The following is a 12427-nucleotide window of genomic DNA, read 5'->3' on the forward strand; positions in this document are numbered from 1 at the left end:
AATTGCCATTTTAGTCTTAAGTTAGGCTTAAGTTTGCCCAAAATGCATTGCATAATTATGGGCTTTCTGCATGTACAGCTAAATGTCGCCCATCTCTGTATAAACATTGTGTTATGCTGAAATTAAAAATTATTATTAATTATCATTATTATTATTATTATTATAGTATGTTGTGGTGTCTCTTATTCTTCCCTCTAGTGACGTGTGGCCTAGGTTTTGCATTCTTTTATTAAAGCTATTCTTAGCTCATTCTTTTATTCAGTCTGTTGTTTTTTCCTTAACTTTTGTAATCTTTCTCAGTGGTAAGGCTTATGGGTCTGATACTTTTTTTTTTTTACACTCTGGCCATCTCCCATTGAGGCAGGGTGACCCAAAAAAAAAAAAAATACTATCACCATCATTCACTCCATTACTGTCTTTTCAGAGATGTGCCGATAGTTGTTACTTATGAACTGTAGTATTGGCACACCTCTGGCAAGACAGTGATGGAGTGAATGATGGTGAAATTATTTCTTTTTTGGGACACCCTGCCTTGGTGGGAAATGGATGATGCATTAAAAAATAAAATGATTCCTAGACCCGTTTCCATATAAAAAGGACAAAATAATAAGCTTTTATTTCGCAGGAAGAAGAGCTATACTCCTGGATCAACCCAACTTACCTGGATATGAATATCCAGAAAGAAATACGCCACAAATTTCGTAAAGACCCTCAGATTGAACTCGAGTCATTCCTTTCAGAGGATAAATACAGAGAACTTGCAGAGGCACTGAGGAATAAAAGTTTAAACTGGGTGAAGACAGGACCTGCCAACAAGCAGCTCTTTGAGGTATAATTCAATAATTTAAATATATATTTGAAGGGAATTTATGGTTTACAAACTACAGTAGCTGATATAAATATGCACATGCATGAGTAAGTTTATATAAGGCTATTTGTCTGACAGTCTGAGAAATGCCAGGGCAACTTTTGTATGGAAAATGGTACTTCTTACCGTACTACCAAAGACAAAGTATTAGCTAAATTAATTTGATTTGATTTTTAACATGCTGGCTGTCTCCCACTGAGGTAGGGTAACCCGAAAAGGAACACTTTCACCATCATTCACACTATCACTGTCTTAGATATCCCTCTAAACAGCATATATCTCAAATCCCTCCTTTAGAGTACTGTACTTCCCACCTCCAGGACTTAAGTCTGTCTAACCTGTAAACCTGATTTACCATACTTTAATGACTGACCTGGAAACTCAAGGAACTTAAATTCGGTAGAGAACATTTAGAACTTTACTAAAAATAAGCTTTGCAGCATGAAGGTGTCCTTTAACCCCAAAATATAGAGGTCAGTAAGCAGGTGTGGGAGAGTATCAACTCTTCTGTCCTCCATATGCTAAACTTTTCAGTGCTTAGGGCACTTAAGAAGTGCATTAAGAAAAGTAATCCTGTGAAATAGTAGTTTAATTGAGGAACCCATACGTATTTCAATATTTTATTCCCAAAGAAATAGTTTATGGTGAAAGGTCTCATTTTCTGTGTGATCTGTTACGTATGCACGTATACAATGCCTACTGTATACTCCACACTTTGTTCTAGGAAGTTTGACAGTTTATGTACAATATATATTTCATTTTATCCGTGCCAGTTTTAGGATAGTAACTTGAGGAGGCTTCTGCTCATGACTTGAATTATACTTTTTTTTTTATTATTAACACTTTGCCCTTCCCACCAAGGGTGTGACTCCTCCTCCTTAATTCCCCACTACCACCACTACCACTACTATTACTACTACCACTACTACTACCACCACTATTACTACTACTACCACCACTATTACTACTACTACCACCACTATTACTACTACTACCACCACTATTACTACTACTACCACCACTACCTCTTCCTGTCTATATATAGCCGTCCTGCTCCACTTCTGGTTAGTGTGACTTTGTAAATGGTCAAAGTCGGACCGAAACATCGTCTTAAGCTCCTCTCTTCTATGTGCGGGTTATTTGTGTATCGTTCCAGTCACGGTATTGTGCCTTTTTTTGTTATTTAGTAAATCTTGCATCTTACTCACTGCCACTGATGCAACTATACCCAGTAATCTTCTTGATTTAGTTCTTAATCAAATTCTCGTGTCTGTTACCATGCTGTGGTGGGAGATTGCCATTAAGGCTCCCCCCCCCCTCCAAAAAAAAAAATCGATTGTACTATATGCAGTACCGTACTGAACTTTAGGCTCTCATAATGTATTCTGTGGGCCAGGAGTATTTCAAGGAGGAACAAGGTTGAAACTCACTTGAAAATGTTTTTGGAGACATCTGTAGACATTCTTCTTCTTTCAACACACCAGCTGTATCCCACTGAGGCGATGTGGCCCAGAAGGAGAAATGAAAGTTGCTCCTTTTAAATTTAGTAATACAGTGGACCCCCGGTTAACGAACTTTTTTCATTCCAGTAGTATGTTCAGGTGCCAGTACTGACCGAATTTTTTCCCATAAGGAATATTGTGAAGTAGATTAGTCCATTTCAGACCCCCAAACATACACGTACAAACGCACTTACATAAATACACTTACATAATTGGTCGCATTGGGAGGTGATCGTTATGCGGGGGTCCACTGTATATATAGGAGAAGGGGTTACTAGCCCCTTGCTCCCGGCATTTCAGTCACCTCTTACAACACGCATGGCTTACGGAGGAAGAATTCTGTTCCACTTCCCCATGGAGAAAAAAATCGCCGGGCAAAATATAAATATAAATGAAATATAAATATAGATGAAGGAGGGGTGTTAATGTTGCAGTTTAAAAACTGTAGTGTAAGGCACCCTTCTGGCAAGACAGTGATGGAGTGAATGATGGTGAAAGTTTTTCTTTTTCGGGCCACCCTGCCTTGGTGGGCCACCCTGCCTTGGTGGGCCACCCTGCCTTGGTGGGCCACCCTGCCTTGGTGGGCCACCCTGCCTTGGTGGGAATCGGCCAGTGTGATAATAAAAAATAAAAAAATGAAAGTATCTATAGATATAAAAACCTGCCCAAATATACCCTATCTATTGATTCTTTATTTTATAAAATACTTTTGAAATCTGTTTTGCCAGAGGCAGTCAGGTACGACAGTTCAAATATCAGTGTAAACAGCTAATATCCCCACCCATCATTGCAGGTACTGTACTTCCCATCATTTAAAAACTATTTAGCCAACATTTTGCCTATTACCTGGAGTTTACCTGGAGACAGTTCCGGGGGTCAACGCCCCCGCGGCCCGGTCTGTGACCAGGAAGTCTTCAAATTTGATACCACCAGATATGATCTGTCAGATTTGAAATATTTCTATGCGCGTAAAACTGTCTAAATGCGATTTCCAATTGCTACACGTGTCTCTTATTTGAGCCCAAAGTTGCCTTATGCATCTGTGCAATTAATTCTTTGTATTGTTGGCTGACAAGGTAGCATTTTGTGAAGGGATTCAAGAAAACCAGTTAACTGGGCTTGACTCCTGGAGGTGGGAAGTACTGTGCCTGGACTCCGAAGAAGGGGTTTAGGATATTTGCCATTTGGAGGGTAATATGAACTGTCATGTCTACTTGTCTCTGGCCTCTCAAGGGAGGTTCCTTGATGCTGGTGAGGGGCTTTTGATCTTGGGAATTGGATCTGTGCTCTAGTTTCCTGAATTGAGCCTGAATACCTTCCTCCCCCCCCCCTACAGGTGCTATATAATCCCTATGGGTTTAGCACTCCCCTATGATTATAATATAATCGCGCCTGGCTAGACAGTGATGGTGTGAATGATGGTGAAAGTATTTCTTTTATGGGTCACCCTATCTCAGTGGGAGACAGCCAGCATGTTAATAAAAGTGTTTTGATAATTGAGAACACAAGGATGGTAAGAATGTTCTTGTTGAGAATTCACTGATAAGATTTATGAACTGAAAACACTGGATTCAGGTTTGATGAATACAGAATTAGAAAGAATAAAGGGAAGTTAGAACTTAGTAATAGAGTTGTAGATGAGCAGAATGATATGCAAAGTAGAATCATTGAAGCTTACATCATGGGTAGTTTGGACAAATATGTGAGTGAGAAGGACTGAGTTTGTGAAGGACCTGCATGGTATAGGCCAGTAGGCCTATTGCACATGTCATTCAAGCTTCATGATACTGACACATGTATAAATTAAACATGTACAATATATGTAATTTTTTTTGTTAAGATGCATTTAGCCCAGAAGCTTTTTCAGTCCAACCAAACTGATGAAAAAGTTCTTGGTGAGTAAAACTTTTCCAAACAAAAGTTTCCAAATGCTGCACTTTTTTTTTTATTATCACACTGGCCGATTCCCACCAAGGCAGGGTGGCCCGAAAAAGAAAAACTTTCACCATCATTCACTCCATCACTGTCTTGCCAGAAGGGTGCTTTACACTACAGTTTTTAAACTGCAACATTAACACCCCTCCTTCAGAGTGCAGGCACTGTACTTCCCATCTCCAGGACTCAAGTCCGGCATGCCGGTTTCCCTGAATCCCTTCATAAATGTTACTTTGCTCACACTCCAACAGCACGTCAAGTATTAAAAACCATTTGTCTCCATTCACTCCTATCAAACACGCTCACGCATGCCTGCTGGAAGTCCAAGCCCCTCGCACACAAAACCTCCTTTACCCCCTCCCTCCAACCCTTCCTAGGCCGACCCCTACCCCGCCTTCCTTCCACTACAGACTGATACACTCTTGAAGTTATTCTGTTTCGCTCCATTCTCTCTACATGTCCGAACCACCTCAACAACCCTTCCTCAGCCCTCTGGACAACAGTTTTGGTAATCCCGCACCTCCTCCTAACTTCCAAACTACGAATTCTCTGCATTATATTCACACCACACATTGCCCTCAGACATGACATCTCCACTGCCTCCAGCCTTCTCCTCGCTGCAACATTCATCACCCATGCTTCACACCCATATAAGAGCGTTGGTAAAACTATACTCTCATACATTCCCCTCTTTGCCTCCAAGGACAAAGTTCTCTGTCTCCACAGACTCCTAAGTGCACCACTCACTCTTTTTCCCTCATCAATTCTGCACTTGTGTTTAATTTATACAGGCCTATTGTAGTGCTCCTTTATTCTTATGTTCTCTACACTTGTTCAAGAGCACTTTTTCAACGTACTAAAGGGCTGAAAGGTTGAACTTCGATACACGATCTACCAGACACATTGAACTTATATTAACTGTGCAGGAATTGCAAAATTACAATTTCTTTTTTCTTTTTTTTCAACAAACCGGCCGTATCCCACCAAGGAAGGGTGACTTAAAAAGAAAAACGAAAGATTCTCTTTTAAAATTTAGTAAGGTACACAGGAGGAGGGGTTACTAGCCCTCTGCTCCAAGCATTTTAGTTGCCTCTTACACCACGCATGGCTTATGGAGGAAGAATTCTTTTCCACTTTCCCATGGAGATAAACCACACATAGAAGAAAGGACATACTGTTGGAGTGTGAGCAAAGTAACATTTATGAAGGGGTTCAGGGAAACCGGCAGGCCGGACTTGAGTCCTGGAGATGGGAAGTACAGTGTCTGCACTCTGAAGGAGGGGTGTTAATGTTGCAGTTTTATAACTGTAGTATAAGTATGCCTCTGGCAAGACAGTAATGGAGTGAATGATGATGAAAGTTTTTCTTTTTCGGGCCACCCTGCCTTGGTGGAAAACGGCCGAGGTGTTAATAAATAAAAAATAGAAAAAGGAAACTTAGGATAACTTTGGGTCTGACTTGGTCCATTAACTAATCACAAGGACTACATAATGGGCTCAGTGCTTGTTCAATTTTTGTTTCAGGTTCTAAAGTTTGATGAGGCTCCTGATATTATCGCTGACTGCCGGAATTTCTTGAAATCGGAGGCTCTGTTCTTAATAATCTCCCAGCTGACAGGAATCAAACTACACAAATTAGCTCCGGAAGACTCTGACCCTGATGGCTCTGACATGGGTGAACAAAATGTTAAAGGTTAGTTTCAAAAAATTACTGATTTGTATGACTATTCAGCATAATAATAATATCTTTATTTCTACAAACACATGTACAAGGTATACAGGCCATAGCTGACATCAGTGACATACTACTTCTATGTAGAAAGCCATTTGTTATGCAGAGGATTTGCTGCAAATTAGCACAGTTTTGTCCCAGGATGCGACCCACATCAGTACCCATTATTACTGATAGGTAAACATGGTCAACCTAAGGAAATGTGCCCAATGTTTCCACCCTTGCCGGGAATTGAACTTGGACCCTCACCGTGTGAAGCCAGAGCTTTTTGCCACCAGGCCAGGGGCCACCTTCTGTTAATTTTCCCCAGATCATCGTCCCTTGTCTCAGACTTAACTTCCTAAATGGGAAAGAAACTGTTAAAAAACAGGCGAGTAATGACGATAGTACAGGAGGGTCACATTTTTATGGCTGTTAGGTTCCTGTCCCCCACCAATGAGTGAAAATTACCAGTGAGTGGAAAAGTTTTCCAATATTGAATTCTCCTGAAGCAGCTGATAATATGTTTACTTTATTTCTTTCAACACACCGGCCGTATCCCACCGAGGCGGGGTGGCCCGAAAGGAAAAACGAAAGTTTCTCCTTTTACATTTAGTAATATATACAAGAGAAGGGGTTACTAGCCCCTTGCTCCTGGCATTTTAGTCGCCTCTTATGACACACATGGCTTACGGAAGAAGAATTCTTCCAAGAAGAGGGACACCAAGAAGAGGGACACCAAGATGAAGGACACCTAAAAGAGGGACACCTAAAAGAGGGACACCTAAAAAAGGGACACCTAATAGAGGGACACCCAAAAGAGGGACACCAAAAAGAGCAACAGTCTTACCAAATTGGAAAACATTTTAGCAGGGTTTTATTTCATGCATTAGTGTGCATATTAATTGGAACAGTGATGTAACTTACGTAACATTCATTGATAATCTACATAGTTTGAATAATTGGTTTACAAAATTAACTAGTTGATAAATGAGGCATTTGTGCAACAGTTGTGTATCTTTATTCTGGAAATGTTTTGCCAGTCAGTGGTTTCTTCAGTCCAGTGCAGAGAAAGGTGGTAGAAGAGGAGGAGTTTGAAGTAATCAGTCCCTCAGCCTGGAGTCAGTGTATTCAGTCCATCAATAGACTGATACCTTACATCCCTCCTCATCTTCCACCATTCTTAGCACTGGACTGAAGAAGTCACTGGCTAGCGAAACATTTCTAGGATGAAGATACCCAGTTGTTGCACAAGTGACTTATTTATCATAATATATATAGACTGAACCTTGTCAGTTTTACTTTCTTTTTTTTTTTTTTTTTTTTCAACAAGTCGGCCGTCTCCCACCGAGGCAGGGTGACCCAAAAAAGAAAGAAAATCCCCAAAAAGAAAATACTTTCATCATCATTCAACACTTTCACCACACTCACACATTATCACTGCTTTTGCAGAGGTGCTCAGAATACAACAGTTTAGAAGCATACACATATAAATCTGTCAGACACTGCAACACTAGGGTATCTTGGTACAGACCTGCAATCAACTTCGACAACCTCTACTAGTGAGAACGGCTGGATTTGAGAGGGACCTGACCTCCCAACATCTGCGTTCTTACTTCTACTAGTGACCTACGTCTCACCTCCTGGCGCTATGTAAGGCTCCATCCTGTCACTTCAACTCCATATTGTTTCAGACTATGAGACAATGCTCTTCTCCAGACTGAGGGACTGACCACCTCAAAACTTTAAGGGTGATGGACTGATTACATAGTCTTCAAGTCTCTTCTGCTTCTATCAACTTTTCTGTACTCGACTGAAGAAGCCTACTGTGTAGGCGAAACGTTTCGAAATAAAGATACCTAACTGTTGCATGTGTGTCTTACCTAACAACACATATAAAGATACACAACATATCCCTCCAAACTGCCAATATCCCAAACCCCTCCTTTAAAGTGCAGGCATTGTACTTCCCATTTCCAGGACTCAAGTCCGACTATATGAAAATAACCGGTTTCCCTGAATCCCTTCACTAAACATTACCCTGCTCACACTCCAACAGATCGTCAGGTCCCAAGTATCATTTGTCTCCATTCACTCCTATCTAACACGCTCATGCACGCTTGCTGGAAGTCCAAGCCCCTAGCCCACAAAACCTCCTTTACCCCCTCTTTCCAACCCTTTCGAGGACGACCCCTACCCCTCCTTCCTTCCCCTATAGATTTATATGCTTTCCATGTCATTCTACTTTGATCCATTCTCTCTAAATGACCAAACCACCTCAACAACCCCTCTTCTGCCCTCTGACTAATGCTTTTATTAACTCCACACCTTCTCCTAATTTCTACACTCCGAATTTTCTGCATAATATTTACACCACACATTGCCCTTAGACAGGACATCTCCACCGCCTCCAACCATCTCCTCGCTGCTGCATTTACCACCCAAGCTTCACATCCATATAAGAGTGTTGGTACTACTATACTTTCATACATTCCCTTCTTTGCCTCCATAGATAACGTTTTTTGACTCCACATATACCTCAACGCACCACTCACCTTTTTTCCCTCATCAATTTTATGATTAACCTCATCCTTCATAAATCCATCTGCCGACACGTCAACTCCCAAGTATCTGAAAACATTCACTTCTTCCATACTCCTCCTCCCCAATTTGATATCCAATTTTTCTTTATCTAAATCATTTGATACCCTCATCACCTTACTCTTTTCTATGTTCACTTTCAACTTTCTACCTTTACAAACATTCTCAAACTCATCCACTAACCTTTGCAATTTTTCTTTAGAATCTCCCATAAGCACAGTATCATCAGCAAAAAGTAACTGTGTCAATTCCCATTTTGGATTTGATTCCCCATAATTTAATCCCACCCCTCTCCCGAACACCCTAGCATTTACTTCTTTTACAACCCCATCTATAAATATATTAAACAACCATGGTGACATTACACATCCCTGTCTAAGACCTACTTTTACCGGGAAGTATTCTCCCTCTCTTCTACACACCCTAACCTGAGCCTCACTATCCTCATAAAAGCTCTTTACAGCATTTAGTAACTTACCACCTATTCCATATACTTGCAACATCTGCCACATTGCTCCTCTATCCACTCTATCATATGCCTTTTCTAAATCTATAAATGCAATAAAAACTTCCCTACCTTTATCTAAATACTGTTCACATATATGCTTCAATGTAAACACTTGATCTACACATCCCCTACCCACTCTGAAGCCTCCCTGCTCATCCGCAATCCTACATTCTGTCTTGCCTCTAATTCTTTCAATTATAACCCTACCGTATACTTTTCCTGGTATACTCAGTAAACTTATTCCTCTATAATTTTTACAATCTCTTTTGTCCCCTTTCCCTTTATATAAAGGGACTATACATGCTCTCTGCCAATCCCTAGGTACCTTCCCCTCTTTCATACATTTATTAAACAAAAGTACCAACCACTCCAACACTATATCCCCCCCCCTGGTTTTAACATTTCTGTCATGATCCCATCAGTTCCAGCTGCTTTACCCCCTTTCATTCTATGTAATGCCTCACGTACCTCCACCACACTTACATTCTGCTCTTCTTCACTCCTAAAAGATGGTATACCTCCCTGGCCAGTGCATGAAATTACAGCCTCCCTTTCTTCCTCAACATTTAAAAGTTCCTCAAAATATTCTCGCCATCTACCTAATACCTCCCTCTCCCCATCTACTAACTCCCCTACTCTGTTTTTAACTGACAAATCCATACTTTCCCTAGGCTTTCTTAACTTGTTTAACTCACTCCAAAATTTTTTCTTATTTTCATTAAAATTTCTTGACAGTGCCTCTCCCACTCTTTCATCTGCTCTCCTTTTGCACTCTCTCACCACTCTCTTCACCTTTCTTTTACTCTCCATATACTCTGCTCTTCTTATAACACTTCTGCTTTGTAAAAACCTCTCGTAAGCTACCTTTTTCTCTTTTATCACACCCTTTACTTCATCATTCCACCAATCACTCCTCTTTCCTCCTGCCCCCACCCTCCTATAACCACAAACTTCTGCCCCACATTCTAATACTGCATTTTTAAAACTATTCCAACCCTCTTCAACCCCCCCACTACTCATCTTTGCACTAGCCCACCTTTCTGCCAATAGTCGCTTATATCTCGCCCGAACTTCCTCCTCCCTTAGTTCATACACTTTCACCTCCCTCTTACTTGTTGTTGCCACCTTCCTCTTTTCCCATCTACCTCTTACTCTAACTGTAGCTACAACTAAATAATGATCCGATATATCAGTTGCCCCTCTATAAACATGTACATCCTGGAGCCTACCCATCAACCTTTTATCCACCAATACATAATCTAACAAACTACTTTCATTACGTGCTACATCATGCTTTGTATATTTATTTATCCTCTTTTTCATAAAATATGTATTACTTATTACCAAATTTCTTTCTACACATAGCTCAATTAAAGGCTCCCCATTTACATTTACCCCTGGCACCCCAAATTTACCTACTACTCCCTCCATAACATTTTTACTCACTTTAGCATTGAAATCCCCAACCACCATTACTCTCACACTTGATTCAAAACTCCCCACGCATTCACTCAACATTTCCCAAAATCTCTCTCTCTCCTCTACACTTCTCTCTTCTCCAGGTGCATACACGCTTACTATAACCCACTTTTCACATCCAATCTTTATTTTACTTCACATAATCCTTGAATTTATACATTTGTAGTCCCTCTTTTCCTGCCATAGCTTATCCTTCAACATTATTGCTACTCCTTCTTTAGCTTTAACTCTATTTGAAACCCCTGACCTAATCCTATTTATTCCTCTCCATTGAAACTCTCCCACCCCCTTCAGCTTTGTTTCACTTAAAGCCAGGACATCCAGTTTCTTCTCATTCATAACATCCACAATCATCTCTTTCTTATCATTTGCACAACATCCACGCACATTCAGACTTCCCACTTTGACAATTTTCTTCTTCTTATTCTTTTTAGTAATCTTTACAGGAAAAGGGGTTACTAGCCCATTGTTCCCGGCATTTTAGATTTTAGTTTTACTATGTTCTGTAAATAGTTTTTAATGTTTACACTTCTGTTTTCCCTTTTTTCATCAAACCGGCCATATCCCGCCAAGGCAGGGTGACTTAAAAAATAAAATCGAAAATATTTCTTTTTAAATTTAGCAATGTATACAGGAGAAGGGGTTACTAGCCCCTTGCTCCCGGCATTTTAGTTGCCTCCTACGACACACATGCCCTATGGAGAAAGAATTCTGTGATGTAAATATATGATGTTTGTGTTGCAGAATCTTCTCCCCGGGTCAGCATTGATGCGCGACGCTGGAGTCACGGTTGTTACACTCTCCTCCGAGATGACTGCATAGAGAAAAAGTCAGCCCTTGACGCCAATCTTTTCATCAATGTCTCAGAGAAGTGGTCTCAAGAACATGGTGGATTTATTTCATATATTGTCAAAGACGAGGATGAAGAGGTACTGTAAATGATGAATTTCTATGACTTGTGTAAAAAAAAATTTTTTAACACTCTGGCCATGTCCCATTAAGGCAGTGTGACCTGAAAAAGAAAGAAATACTGTCACCATCATTCATACACAATCACTGTCTTTGCAGAAGTGCCCAGATATGATGGTTTAGATGTCACTCAAATTGCCAGTATCTCAAACTCCTTTAAAGTGCAGGCATTGTACTTTCCATCTCCAGGACTCAAGTCCGGCTAACTGGTTTCCCTGAATCCCTCCACAAAATATTACCCTGCTCACACTCCAACAGCTTGTCAGGTCCCAAAAAGCATTTATTTCCATTCACTCCTCTCTAACATGCTCACACATGCCTGCTGCATGTCCAGGTCCCTTGCACACAAAACCTCTTACCCCCTCCCTCCATTAGCAAAATACAGTAGTACCCAGAGTATCGGCCATAATTCGTTCCAGAAGGCTGTTCGAGTGCCGTTACCGAACGAATTTGTTCCCATAAGTAATAATGTAAATTAGATTAGTCCATTTCAGATCCCCAAAAATACACATAATAATTTTTTTTTTCAACAAACCGGCTGTGTCCCACCAAGGCAGGGTGGCCCAAAAAGAAAAACGAAAGTTTCTCTTTTTAAATTTAGTAATTTATACGGGAGAAGGGGTTACTAGCCCCTTGCTCCCAGCATTTTAGTCGCCTCTTACAACACGCATGGCTTACGGAGGAAGAATTCTGTTCCACTTCCCTATGGAGATAAGAGGAAATAAACAAGAACAAGAACTAGGAAGAAAAATAGAAGAAAACCCAGAGGGGTGTGTGTATATATATATGCTTGAACATGTATGTGTAGTGTGACCTAAGTGTAAGTAGAAGTAGCAAGACGTACCTGAAATCTTG

At 40.6% G+C, this 12427-nt stretch overlaps 1 protein-coding gene across 2 annotated transcripts in view; it reads left to right on the forward strand.

Annotated features, from left to right (window-relative positions):
• The window catches only part of sud1 (Prolyl 3-hydroxylase sud1), a 58332-nt gene that overhangs the window by 43604 nt on the left and 2301 nt on the right, over positions 1-12427 (forward strand). For both annotated transcript variants that reach the window (XM_070079641.1, XM_070079642.1), the window contains exons 9-11: positions 626-829; positions 5829-5997; positions 11348-11532. In XM_070079641.1, coding sequence (XP_069935742.1) covers positions 626-829; positions 5829-5997; positions 11348-11532 — 558 coding nt within the window. The remainder of the gene's footprint in view (positions 1-625; positions 830-5828; positions 5998-11347; positions 11533-12427) is intronic.

Source organism: Cherax quadricarinatus, chromosome 100 (assembly GCF_038502225.1).
Source record: "Cherax quadricarinatus isolate ZL_2023a chromosome 100, ASM3850222v1, whole genome shotgun sequence".
Lineage (NCBI taxonomy): Eukaryota > Metazoa > Arthropoda > Malacostraca > Decapoda > Parastacidae > Cherax > Cherax quadricarinatus.